Here is a 14,790-nt window from a genome sequence, read left to right as displayed (position 1 = left end):
AGAAAAACGAGACAGAAAATAGAGCCATTATCCAATCACACATGCATAGAGGTCTGATCTTTTGTATGTATATAGATACTGGATGCCTAATTTTTCCATGGAATCACTAAAATACCTGTCTATCTCTGTCTGTCTGTTGCTGCAGGTATGCATACCAAGACATCTAATCGTGTCCGCGCACGTATGTCTGTTCGCTGGTAATGTGTGTGCCCGACTTTCTAGGCATATATGTAGAGGCAAGATGTCTGAAGATAGTGTGGGTATTTCGACGTTTTGGCCAGAAACTTAGATCACGTCAGTGGCCTATAAATATTGAATAATTTGGGTGCAACACCTTGCAATGGGGTACATGTGCATATTTTCCATAGAAAAATACATGAAACTCACTTTTAGTGACTTTTGAAAATACATTTTTATTTACATTTATATTAGTATTGTGGGAGTTCCATAAAAGAATGGGGATGCTTACACCATACCAACAACCGGTATTATTTTGAATGAAAGGGAACTAAAAAAAAACCCGAATTATTCATAGAACGAATCAAACTGCTCGAAGTATGGCATTACAATCTGAGATTATAGTTACTGTACATTAGTGGTTTGGCTTTATATATGTTTCTGTTTGAAGTGCCTTTGAATTGAATTGACTTTGATATATCAACAGAATTATATGTGTTATATTGTCATTTCTTAACTGTGTTTGTACCTACTGTATGTACTGTATGTGAGCACTGAAAAACGGAGACAAATTCCCTGTACGTGTGCACATACTTGGCCAGATAAACCTGATGATGATTAATTTGTCATTGCTGTTTCACGACACACTTTTGGACACACTAGATAGACTGGCCATGTTTAACAAACTTTTGCTTTTGGTAACTCACCTGCATAATCAAAGGAATGTCCTGCAGTCACAGAGGATCGTATTACAGGTTAGGGCCTCATGAGTAGTGAAATTACTACTCCCATGAAACATTAGCTAACATGTATCTGCATGTGCAGGAATTGCAGGAACAGTCTACCATTTCCTTACCACCCCACCTTCTGAAAAGATTCCACTCTGGCAGGGACATAGTATGTCAATGATGCGGAAAGACTCTTCCCAGAAAGGACACTGACCAATAGCAGTGTGATAGGCTTGAGGGCAGTGGTGGCTTAATGGTTAGGAAAGTGTGCTTGTAATTGAAAGATTGTTGGTTTGAATCCCCGACCACCACTGACATACCCAGAGTAAAGTACTACTCCCCGGGCGCTGAATTAGCTGCCCCCTGCTGTGTCTCAATGTCCCATATGGGTTAAATGCAGAGGACACATTTTGTTGTGTGCTATGGTGTGTCAAAAATGACCACTAAATTCTAAGCTGCTTACTCCAAAAAGCTCAAAAATCAACACCTGGTCTGGGCAAAGAATGTGATAAGGCTGATTAAGATCAACTGCTGTCACATGTGGTTATCGCGGGGGATATCTTGGTGTATGGGCATGCAGGAAAACATGTCCAATATGTTCTGGAGTCTCGGCTAAGCAGTTGCATGGAGTACTAATGGTGAAAAGGTCATGTTCCGCTGAACTGATTTCACAATTCATGCAGAGTCACGTGATGATTGGAAACTGGATTAATGTGTTTATATTTAGTTATTTAGCTTTAATTCAGAGTGAACTGAACCCATTTATATGGCTGGATCTCTATGGAGACACACAGGTTAAGGACATTTTAGCTGGGCTCCTGTGCAGTCATATGCAGTGAGTCTTTTCACCATTATTCACCCTGCTGCCCTAATCAGATAACAGAATTTCTTCTTGGCAGTTAAACTGGATTTGAAATGATAATTAAGTAAGTATCTGTAATAAATGTGTGTCTTTATCACTTAAAATTAATTGTACGGTTTATTTTGATTTACCATAGTAAATAAATACTATCACACTGTTTAGGGTGTTGCCCTTCCTCATGTCCTGTGCTTCTTCGGATTAGCTCCAGGCTCACGGTGACACAATGGTTGGTAATTAAAGGCCAATTAACTATAATTATGTTTAATTAAATAATTTTTAATAAATAATCTTTAAGTCCCATGATGCAATAGCTTTCAGTGAGGGCACGTCTGTTGTGTAAATCAGGTCAAAAGCTTAATTTGGTGGATATAGTATAAAATTAGGGACAGCTGTATTTAAATTAAAATGTTTTGTTCGTGCCATTTCAAAATGTTAGCAGGTCTGTTTCTGTTATGTCTGTTGCAGTGTTTCCCGACCAAGTCCTTTGGTCCACATTTTTGCTCTCTTCCAGCTCCCAGCATGCTGTTACAGGTGTTTGGGGCTGGAAGGAAGCAAAAATGTGGAGTGTCTGGGGGTTCCTGAGGACTTGGTTGAGAATCACTGTGTCTACCGTATAACATGTATAATATGTTGCCAAATTGTGTAGGATTTTAGACAATGTACAGATGCAGCACCTTTGGGTATGTTACAGGTCCACATGACTATCTGCTCCTTAGTATGTGCAACATTTTCTACCTTTTTTGGAAATTTTGAACTCATGCTCACCAGCTCATTGCTGGATATGAACATTTGAGCTGCAGCTGTGTGAATATTAACAGAGCTCCTTAGCTTATTTTAGCACGTTTTCTGAATGATGACATACTGTACTGTTTTGCTATACAACACAATTTACAAGTTGGCTTCAGTGTACAGCAATCCGATTTTCATTTATATTTTATCTGCCATTCTAATCATATTGTCAGACCTCTTAAAACTTTTCTGCTTACATTTGATAAAGTACAAAACTGTATTTCATGTTCCCATTAATCAGTCCCAGCATTCAGTTTATGAAGCACTTTTTAATGAATAGTTTTTAAATGAACTGTGAACTAACAATACTTATATTGTGTATTTTCTGTTTTATTTTCTCAAGTAATATTTAAGAATTTACATTGTAAGTATGGAAATCATCTTCTTAAAAAGGCACTTTTAAATGATTTCCGGTACACCAAAACAAACATTTGCACCAACATTATATGAAGTTGCTTTCTATTGCTAGTTCAAATTTCAACACATGAAGTATTAAATATAAAAACTCTCTTCAGGTGCTCTGGAAAATACATTCACTGGATTACGGGAGATTTTCCTGTTATTTGAAAGCAGGCCAGATGCAAGTTAAACTTTAGAGGAAGTTCAACATTAAAAACAATAGGTTATGTGCTCACAACAAAATACTTTGATTTAGATTAAGAGACAAAACATGTATAAACAAACTTTTTGAAAACATCCATCCACTTTCTAAAATTCTTCTCCTGGTCTGGGACTCCTGGACTCTGTCCCAAGCATTACAGGTCACAAGGTTTGAGTACACCCTGGACGGGATACCAGTCCACTGCAGGGCACACGCAATGGAAAATTCAGAAATAACAGTTAGCCTAACCACATGAGGACATCCATATGATGTTGGGAAACATGCAAACACCTCACACAAAGAACAAAGGTGGGATTCAAGCCCTGGAGATAGCTGAACAACCGCACCATTTTTCCAAAAATATGTCTATTAAAATCATACATTTGTTTTGCATTCTGCCAAATAATCATCTGTTTTTGTTTGACTGCTAAAAATATGATTCTACTCCACTAAACTTCCCAGCATTCAAGATACACACCATTAGCATGTATCTTGCACTGAAACTGCTGAAGATGTTTAAAACTATGTGTGATTGAACTCCGACAGTCCACCAGAAAGACATACGCCTGCTATTCTGTTCGGGACACAAAAGAATAACTCGGTTTTGGAAACAGCACACACCCCCGGGAAAGGGGCCCATATTCACAGAAGGAAATTTGAAATAAACAGTTTTGATTGTTTTTTCAAATGATGTTTTTCATCAGGAGGTCTTTGCAGAGTGGGTTGTTCCCCAGTGCTGGCTGAAGCTTTTGGCATCTGTATTCTATGGATGGATGAAAGGCCAGTACATTTGGTTGTCTCTGTGTGCAGGTTCTTGGGCAAACAGAAAGCTGGCAGTTTAGGAGGTCATGCATGACAATGCAGGTGCTGGGTGTCTAATCAACAGGTTGAGTGGCTAGGCTGCAATTTGAATTGCAAACAGTTTATCTCCAGGCTGTGAACTCCTAAGGCTCTCCACGTCTGGCACATTGCGTGGAGAATTCCGGAAACACGAGCCTCCTTATTCCACAGCCGCATATTGTGTCTGTCACTAGCAAATTTAATAATGTTATGACAGAGACATAGACAGCCCTCAGAACATGTATTTCAATAATCTGTCTCAAACACAGGACAGAATACAAAAGTTATGTGGTGGGCTGTTTGGGCTGAATGACATTTTTCGTTCTCGAATCTGCAAGCATGGCACTCATCAGCTGCCACTGAGCTGAAATGAGACAGGTGCAGGATTCATGAAAAGGAGAAGTGCGTGAGACACAATAACCTATGAATGTCCACAGTCCGTCTCGAGTCCATCCAGATGCTTACAGCTGTTGCTTTGGCTGCTTTCACTATCAGTACTGTTTGTAGAACCCTTGCCCCTGTTTATAAAATATGTCAGGGTGCAGGAACATGCTGTTCAGTGATTTTTTTTTTTTGCTGCAGTTCATGTCATGTTCAAGTTATTATATTTCATGTTAAACATTATTATTATTATTTAAATTTTATACTAGATCTGTTCAGTCTTTTGGTTTGTGATGATGACTATTTTTGGAACTAGTACAGTGGTACCTCAGTGCTCAAACTCATTAGAACTCAAATTTCTTAAAAGTTGAACCAACCAGTTTGAAAACAAATGACCTAGAACTGAATCTGAATCTCAGAAGTCAAACTGTGAACAGCGACCTAAGATAATTTGTACACGCAGGAAAATGAGTCACACGGCACGTCTCTAAGTGGAAACAAAGGGTAACGCTTCAGTCTCAGCCTCGCATTCGCTGTGATAGCTTCGTTTGTTGGTGATAGTGCTTTTTTAATTGAAAATATCAGTTAATACACTATACTTTATATCATTTTGGTAGCCATTGCTCACCAAAAAATTATGCAATAATTGTACAAATGTTACAACCTAAAAGTTTGCAATTTATGAACACATTAACGAATACAGAGTAATAATAAAAATAAACAATGGACTGCAAGGCATACACACTCTCTCAATATCTTTCTCATTTTTTAAAATGTTTTGCTTTTGTTCCTGCATTAACTACAAACCCTTAGTATGAGTCAAGGTAGTAGTGGTGTCATTGTTTTTTTTTTAACTTTACACATTGTTTGGATACATTTATTTTGTTACTTTACAAATTACTGTTTTGATAAATGTGCTTAGATGTGTTTAGCATATGCTCTTCTTGTTTTATCATTCTTCTTGTTTAAATGCTAAAAAAAAACAAAAACATATTTAGGTGTATTTTTTGGGGCCAGGAACCAATTAATTGGTTTTCAATTATTTCTTATGGGGAAAATTCAATCAGAACTCAAACTTTTTATGATTCAAGCCTGAGTTCTGGGGCCAGTTCTTCTGCTAGGGGAGCCAGGTACATTTGACCTTAATGTCCTCCAAGTATTACTCACACTAGTCTGCCAGCAATAAGAAGCAGAAATTTTGAAAACCGACGGTATTTAGGCAATGCTTTGCAGTTACATTTCACAGTCTTTACAAATATGTAACTCACTATGATTTCTATTTTAGACTGTCTTATTTGTTTCTGTCGTTAACTTTGCTTTTCAGCAACTGAAGCGACTCGACCACCCAGTGGCCCCTGTTCCCAGCACACAAAATTTTAGCCTTACATATATTTATGTAAATAATAATAATAGTAATAATAATAATACATTTATTTCAGACCCAAGTAGCATACGTATTTAGGGGGACCGTGCATGTTATTCCAAGCCCAATGGGCCATATATGAGTTCACTATACTTTGTGTACTTAACTAAGACTTTTTATAGAGAGAAAAAGAAAAAAGAAAAAAAAAAATATATATAACTGTTTTTTTAATCTCTTTTATTACCTATTGCTATAATCAAAACAAAGCAAGTACATTTTGGGCTCACTCATTAACTAAACAAATCTGATGGTCATTGCTACTGTAAAATTGTTGTCAAACAAGTATGAGGTCCAGTCTTGTTGGAAGTAACTGTTGTCAGTTCAGAAGCAACACACAGTCTTATAAAGCACCAGGTCTCTTGGAGAACACTTACTAAGGAAATCATACTGTATGGCATGGTTATCACAATGAAGCAGATATACTGGGGGGAAATATTTAAGCATTTTAGGTGATAACCTGATTTATGTCTTAGAACCCCAGTGAGAGAATATATTGGTTTACATATAATATTGCATATAATGACATTATAAACAGATTTTGAGTGCAGTGGCATTCATTAGAAAAATAAATGGTTATATTAAAATAAAACATAAAAGTGGTTTGATCATGTGTATACTTGCATATAACACCTGCTTATGTTAAAAAACACAGTATTAAAAGCATTTCCTTATTAAATCTTTATACATTATGAAAACGTTTTTACTGTTGTTTGTAGAGATATTCCGTATGGAACATACAAGGGGGTGTTGTTTTTGCTGAAGATTGTTTATGGGAAATGATGCCAGGGATCTGACTGCAAATGGAATGGTTTTTGTAGTGCACAGATAAAATCGACTGTCCTGTTCTATCCAGTTCAACGGATCCAGGCATGTTTTACGTACTTTGCTCAATTCAGACTCTCTGTCTTTATTCTTCTTTTTTCCCTCACACCACTGTTTCTATTCCAGAAGATATTTTCTGGCTCCACATTTGTCTCCAAACTACTCTGTCTCCATCATTCCTTGCATTTTGTCTTTACAATTGAGTGTGGCAACATGCTTCTGTATTGTATGCTGGAAACTAAATTAACAGTCATAGCATGGTCATATGCAAACTAATATTGTAAGAAAATATTTTGTTGTTTCTGTTCATTTTTAGCTCGAATAACCTTAAAAATCTGCAAAAAAATCTCCACAAAGCTGTAAAACAATTACATGCTATTGGAAGAGCCAAACCAAGAATATCTTCAATGTCTGCAAGTCTGTAATTCGCCTTGACAGGCAACACTGGCTCATGCCACAGCAGACTGCTGGCACGTTGGAATCGACGTAACACGACATCACTGTGCTGCTTCTACACGCCCTCTCATCCCCAGAAGGACCCACTATTTGCCCTGTGAAGTCAGTGCGGCTTTCCAGCCCAGCTATCAGATGCCATGTCACACTGGTTATACAAGCAATTAGTAAAACTGGATGGACAATTTCCCTTTATATGCTAAACATAGTGAAATTCCTTTGGATAATAACATCTGTAATGGTCCGCAAATGAGAAATGGCAAACCACTCAAACGGTCTTGTTGGTTGTGCATGTTTTTTGAGGTATTGAGGGAGGGGCATGGATACCCTGAGAGATTCAGGGAGCGCAACACTTTGCAGAGGCCGTTGAATATGTAAAATTATAAAACTATATAATGCGAGGGGGGCGGGGCCCCCAAGGTGATATTTTGTCAGGGGGCCCACAATGTCAAGCTACTCTCTTGAGTGTGTCTATGACCATGAGGTCTGTGCTGGTGATGTGTGTCTACAGACCTGCTGTCCACTCCTTTTACGGAGAGCAACTCACTCTGGGACGTTCTGTGTACAGACATGCTTCTGGCACGTCTGAGGCTGCTGGTGTTTTGCCTTTTCCACGGCTCAAGTCCCAGTGCAGAGTTGAGGGTCTGATGCCGTGTCCTTCATCTGCTTCACACAGAGTCACTCCCAGCTGGATATGCATGAGTGTGTTTATATATGCAACTAATGCTCATAAACACTGAAACACTATATACGTACAACTGATACAGCTATCATTTAATCTGCCATGGTTAACGTGAGTTTTGGAACAGTAATCATATTGAGGGCCAGGACTGATCACGTACAAGGGGTCCTTGTATCTTTGATCCAATTCTGTTTTCCCCGTTAAGGCTGCAAAAGGCAGGCAAGCTCTAGGAAGACCACACCCTTCCTTTGGCATGCTGCAACATGCTTTCTGGCCCAAGGAAGGGAGGATTCACTGCTTGAATCCGGTTTCTCAACTAAGCAAACATGCTTCAATCTCTGCTATACAGAAGTGAGAAGTATTGTGTATGCAAGCTTACAGTTAATGGAATATTCACAAAAAATATATATGAAAATAAAACAAACGTGCTAGCGATTTATCAACTTAACTAACTTGATCCCAGGAAAGTGCATGAAAGCGTAATGCGGATAGGCGGAATTCCTAAAAGTTTCCTGAAAAATCTTACCAATAGAAAATAAAGATGTATTTTGAAGGGTTTTACTATTGTAATTTGTCTGAATTTAGTAATAAAATGTTTTAGATATTATACAAAAAAACAAGCAGGCCAGTTTAGATGAATTGGCCCACTGTGCAAGGGCCTGTGATGTCACACCATGCTTTGTGCCCTGAGTGTACATTCATACATGGACACAAACACATATATGTATGGGAGAGAAGTATAGGGAAAAAATAAGCTGCCTTGGGGAGGTCCTTACACAACGTTTAGGAAGGACGTGTGTTTCTTGTTTTGAATATACTACTGCAGATATGCTTCCTGTAGTGTCACTTGAAGCCTCTAATTAAACCCTTTGTACTTCCCCATTCCTAACAATGTGTCATGGAAGTAAATTCCAAAAAACATGTAATTTATAATAGATGGAAGTTCAATATCTATAAGGCACAGTCTTGTCATTGTCCAAAAAAATGTGCATGCCAACATTATCAGCTAGTATTGCGTGAGATGAGCTTGGTTTGTTGAATTCCCTTTGTCATATAAAAACAAACTGATGTTTACGGACTGTGGACATCTGTATATTTAATTAAGAAATTTTATCCTGCGTAATCTTATTTATTTCTGTATTACGTGAAATGTGCAGGCTGTTTGCAAGGGTGAGGCTAAAGTTATACCGAAACTAATGCTGCACAAACCTGTTTTCCATTTAACAACTGTAAATCTATTCAGATCTAAAACTTTTGTCCCTTGGAAATTATGTGAAATTCTACAAAATGTTCAGATGGGAATTCTGAATTTCACAGGTCAATTATCTTTGTTCTCTTCACTCTCCATTCTGTCCGATCACTACTGGCAAGAGAGCTATGCTACTCACCTGTGGACAGAATCGCTTCATTAATCTGGCAACTTCATACAGCAACAGTGCATTCATTGAAAAAGACGATGATTTAAATGCAACTCTTGCATAAATCATAAATCTAGCATCAACGAATATAGCCGGCTCATTTAGTGAACTAAATGTTTTCCACTATTTAATGCAATAGCAATTGTATGCATTACATATGTGTTTAATGTATCTGTATTGTTTGTTCTGCAGTTTTTTTTGCATCTCTGTAAACAAGATTAACAAATTTCTATGGTATACACACAGGGTGTCACGTGTGTCCCAGCACCTTAGAGCATACACACTGTGTTTCTTCTGTAAAATTTATCTGGCACATCTAATTCCAGTTGTAAACTTGGGAGACTCTGTTATTTGTTGAAGTTCACATGATCCAGATGAGGCAAGTCTGCTATGCAGGGGTGACGTCATTCTCAGCAATGCTCCAAAGATTAAATACAACATGGACATAAAAACATTGATTCTTTTGGACAGCAAGTCTGGGCAGAGAGCATTTTTTGAGTTCTGAATCTCCAGAATGCCATCAGGCCCTGATTCTTTAATTAGCAGAACAGGGGAACGTTCATCTTATTTTTTTGTTGCCATGACGTAATTTATTATTCTGCCTGTGCTGGATTAAAAAATTACTGAAGGGATGCAAGTGGTATTTTATGGCATTATATATGTGTTTGATGCATGTTTTGCTTTAGTGTTTTTATACCCATAATGACTAATGTGATTTGGTACAAAGAAGCTCCTCATGGTTGATGCAATATATGAGCAAGAGCTCAGGCTGATCATTGGTTACCTCTGAGAGAGTGAGTCAAATGCGTTGAATTCCTTTTTAAAACATCTTTATTTCAAATAAAAACAGAAAACACAAAATCTGACAGATGTTTCAGGAAACGCATCCAGAATGGCACATGGGCTGACAGAGTTGGTGTCGCTCTAATTGGCACAACTGCTCTGTGCACCATCAGCCTCTGTACCTGCCATTTGCTTCCTCCTCTTTTCCGGAATGAATTAAGAAAGAATCATTGTGTACGTGACTGAAATCGACATTAAAATGGGACCACTTCCCCACACCTGTCACCGCACCTGCACATGCCCTCCCCTCCCTCCCCCCACCCCATACTACTCCTGCCCCTGCAGCATCTAAATGACCCACATTTTATTTGGATGCACAGATGACTGGAGGAGAAGCAGTAGCAATTCACAGGGGTAATGGCTTGGGAGGAGACGGGTAGAGGCGGGGCGGCTGGACTCGGGAGTTCCGTTGTTTCATTTGGAGGCCTCCGCTCGCTTCTCCTGCTCGATATCTGATGGGGGCAGGACGACACGAGGAAGTCAGTGTGTCTTTGAGCACTGTAAACAAGCTGAAGTATGTTTTTAATCGGCACATGATATCTGTGGCATAGGGCAGAAGATTGACGGGGAATGAGTCGTCAAATGTCATCAAAAACACCTGCGACGCATCGCTGCCGAAACATCAGCAATCAGCTCATCTTCTTCATATCTTGTGAAACTAAAGTGGTTGATTTAAATGAGCATGGAGCACACCAACAACAGACAGACTTTCTGCAGGTTTTTCCTCCACTAAGTGTGGGTGGCCCAAAACAGGGGTAATGGATTGTGAAGGACTACGGGAATCCCTGTGTCTATGGCCGGATGCAAGCTGGGCTTTGGGCATTTTGCCCAGTGCTGTATGCTGCATTGCTAAAAATCAAGCCGTGATCCATGCGTCTGCCAGTGCCACACTGCTGCATGTGGGTTCAGAAGTTCCATTAATGTGTACGTGACTTTATCATCAGAGCAAAAGCTGTAGCTACACATGCTTTCAACACTGTTCGTTATTAGGAGTGAGTAATGAATTTATAGAAACAACCAATTTCCTTCCTCTCCTTCTCGCTGTTCCCACTGTATGCTTTGCCAGTCCCTGTTAGTCAAGCTATAAAGTATATTGTCTTTGTGGGGAGATTGGAATTACAACTGATTGTGATTTAACAATTTTATGTGTGGCCAAACATTAACTAGCAAGTGTCTGAACAAGAATACCTATCCCAAGGCACGTGAGGGACACTTACAGACACTGTGGTGCACTCGCAGTACCAACATTGGCAGTAGGAAAAAGTAGCATTTGAACATATTAGATTACACATACACAGACACTTTTGTGATTAATGGCAGAATTTCAGACTCCATAACAACCATACAGAATAAAAATGAAAAACAGAGAGCAAGGAGACAACACAAATAGTCAAAGGAAAGAAATCGCTCTCACCCTCCTTGGTGGGAAGGGTATTCTTTTCAGATGTGGTGGTCTTCTTTAGACACTTCTTATCGAAGTTCTGAACTTGCTCGTTGACTGGATTGTTGTCGCTCATTTTGGCACGTCCCTGTGGAGGAGAAGGGGCCATCCTGAATGGTAGCTACTTCCAATTAGCATAGTTTTTCAAGGCGGTTGCTTGATGAAAACAAGATTAGTCTCCATTTTGTTTGCGAAATACTTTGAAAGAGAAGCCAGAAAGATGTAATCATTCCTGTAGTTGATGTCAGTCATGTACAGTTCTCTTTCTGTCAGGTACAGATCATACCAGATACCAAGTACCAAAAGAAGGTTCACTCATGGGCTGAAGAGAATGGCACGGAGGACACAGCAACCAGTCAACCTTCTTCAACGATTCCCAGTTCCTAATTGTTTAATCCACAACTGTTAAAGAACAGCTACTTTTTCGTCTCCATCTAATCAAGACCCAAGGAGTCTGCTCACTTGTGTCAGTTTCTCTATCTGATCAATTATTTTTATCAATGGATATACAGAAAATTTACGTGGATCATAAATTGCCGATACTGTTACAGAACAGCCCAGTTTGGTAATAGTTCACAACAACCACTGATGTTGAAGATCCCAGTCATAACAGTAACATGATTCTAATAGGGGGAACTCTGATTACCACAATCTCACAATACCAGGCTGATCCAGTACAACCAGATGCATCCTGTTGCTTTTCTGCCCCTGTGTCATTGAACAGATAAAACTCTTCACCCCAGCTCTGACACTCTCCTCTACTCCCCTAGCACAATACAGACTTCTGCAGTACCCAGGCCTTCACTGCACCCCCCACGCCTCCTTCCCTGCAGTGCGCGCAAACTGCTGCGTAGGGAAAGACCTATTCTGTAGTGTGAAATCAGCATCACTGCAGTTTGGATAGGGTGGGACCAGAAGCTTACCTTGTCAAGAAAGCAATGCTTGAAGTCTTTTGTTGTAAACTCACTTGACGCTGAATATCTACTTAATTCTTTTGTCCCAGAGACTAATTAATCGTTTTGGTCTAGAAATAAAAAGGTCATTATACCTTTCTTCCTACACAGAATTAAGTTTGGGAGTTGTCCGAAGTGAATTTCACAACCATGACCCATGGTCACGGCCTTGGCTTTAGTGCCACAGGGAATTTAGTACAATTAAATAAAGTTTGCAATTTGACTTAGGACATTAGAAGTTTGGATATGATTTGAGAAAATGAAAAAAAAGTTCAGGTTCAATGAATTTACAGAATTTACAACCTGTGTTAATATTGTAATTAAAGCTTCTTCATTTTTAACAGCAGTTCAAAATCAAATAATCATAAAATGTGTCAAAGATTGTGTAGAATATGCTGTTCCAAATTAAATTCAGCTCAGCAACAAAGACTGCTTATCTGGAAAAAGAAAAAAACACGCACCCATGGAATCACCTTCACTTCCCTCTAGTAATGCAGCAGTAAAATGAGAAGGCTATGAAATCGTCATGTTCGGTGTGAGCCATTGATGGTAATACACCTTTGTACTCTGAAAATGCATACGAAATAAGGTCCATTTATACAAACTAAACAGCACCTTAGGGCACAGCCTATTCTTACGATTTTCAGGGCCCTTTATGGAGATGAATCGTATCTAAACTGCAAAGGTGTGGCTGCCTCCTACCCGTACATCCACTATAATAAGTGTTTCTCCAAAAGAGCGACATTTAAAATGTAGGGATGGTATGGGTGGGGCTCTTGAAAGGTTAGGTAACGGCATTTCCGCACACCTCGTTTAAGTGCCTCCGATCACTACCAAAATATTAGCATGCTAATTTAGCCAATAACAGTTTATATTATGTAACACGTTAACTCAGTATTATACAATAACTTGACAGCACTTCCTCAGAGAAACCGCAGCAGTCACTCCCTAGTGCGCTAGTGAGCGCGTGCACAAGATGATCTGCAAAGGAATGTATATGTTCAATATAAAGCATGTCGATTCATATACTCTAAATCAATAACCTAGCAAGATAGTTTACGGTGCAACCTGCTAGAAATGTAGTAGTAGTAGTAGTAGTAGTAGTAGTAATAATAATAATAATAATAATAATAATAATAATAATAGCAATGACTCATAGAGGTAAAATAAAACATGGTTATCACAAGTAGTAATAAAACATTTTGTATGTTCAGCGCTGCACCCTTCCTTGCCAAGGTATATTCATTAGTAAATTCACTGAACTGAATGTAAACGCATTCTTTTAGTTTTTAAATATAATGGACAGAACATCGTAGAAGGTAAAAAGGGGAAATAGTACTACAGGAAGACTGCGACCTGAATTACCACTGTCCACTCACATTATCTGGAATTGTCTGCGATTTTCTAATTGCATCGAGGTGTAGAGCAGCTACATAGCATCTAAAATGGTATCTTCACGGCTACAGTAGCCAATAAATCATATTTCACCTCCGAATACATCGTATATATAATTATATAATTAATAAACCACAAGAGGTCTAACTGAGCAATCAATCAGCAATCATAGCAGATATAAAACGTTAACTTCTGCATTCTGTAAAAAATCCTGTCTTGCTGTCTTACCTGGGATTACCAGATCACAAAATTGCAGCAAATTCCTCAGAGTAGTACTGTGATATCGTGTGGAGAAAGGTGTTTAAATAATTCAGCACGCCTTTAAGTGTCTTTCAACAGTTATCCTCCCCCTCACACTGATTGGCCAGAATTTTCCATCATTGTACACTATTGGTCAGAGCTACGATCATTTAGTTTCAGACCAATTATATTTCGCTAAATAATCCAATCTAATTATTCTTCTATGAGCTAATGGTAGCTTATTGGATACTATTTGAGTACCGTTGAACGCTAACGCAGTTACTGTAATATACGCCTACTGCTTAAAGTGAGAAAAAGGGAGGTATTAAAAAGCTAAGTGACAGCGCCACCATGTGGACAATCAAGAATTTCATAAGAATTTCACCACCAAAGAATTTTTCTTTCTAAAGAGTTTATTTCATATTTGGAATGCAGTCTAAAACAAAAATATAGTAATGCAGCTGTTTTCTCTGTCAAATTATGACAAGTTTGCAGCCCGGGGTTTACAATGAAAGCTAGCATTCACTTCCGAGAATTTGCATGGACTTTTGCATATTACAAGAAAGTAAGAGCAGCGCAAATGAGTTTCGAGCAGCAATTTCATGACACCCTCCCCCAGTTCAAAACACTGTTTCATTGATGATCTGGTATCACTCAATCAGAACGAATATGGTAATAAAATAACCAATGGGTTTATTAATGGGCAAATTAATTCCGTTTAGGATCTGAATAATGCTAATAC

At 38.7% G+C, this 14,790-nt stretch overlaps 1 protein-coding gene across 1 annotated transcript; it reads right to left on the bottom strand.

The window, feature by feature from the left end:
* Positions 1-9,989: 9,989 nt before the first annotated feature.
* tmsb1 (thymosin beta 1) lies at positions 9,990-14,177 on the bottom strand. Its single transcript, XM_023816459.1, has 3 exons — positions 14,037-14,177; positions 11,434-11,548; positions 9,990-10,471 (listed from the first exon to the last, which is right to left on the bottom strand). The coding sequence occupies exons 2-3, from the start codon at positions 11,534-11,536 to the stop codon at positions 10,434-10,436; spliced, it is 141 nt and encodes a 46-aa protein (XP_023672227.1). The 5' UTR covers positions 11,537-11,548; positions 14,037-14,177; the 3' UTR covers positions 9,990-10,433.
* Positions 14,178-14,790: the final 613 nt, after the last annotated feature.

Source organism: Paramormyrops kingsleyae, chromosome 10 (assembly GCF_048594095.1).
Source record: "Paramormyrops kingsleyae isolate MSU_618 chromosome 10, PKINGS_0.4, whole genome shotgun sequence".
NCBI lineage: Eukaryota > Metazoa > Chordata > Actinopteri > Osteoglossiformes > Mormyridae > Paramormyrops > Paramormyrops kingsleyae.
This window is presented reverse-complemented; position numbering and strand designations above follow the sequence as displayed.

What these genes read in the sequence shown, in the direction of transcription:
- tmsb1 (XM_023816459.1), bottom strand. Translation starts at nt 11,536, where the DNA reads ATGAGCGACAACAATCCAGTCAACGAGCAAGTTCAGAACTTCGATAAG. An exon ending in TACCCTTCCCACCAAGGAGG is followed by an intron (nt 10,472 to 11,433) that starts GTGAGAGCGATT and finishes TGCCCCCATCAG; the next exon opens with ATATCGAGCAGGAGAAGCGA.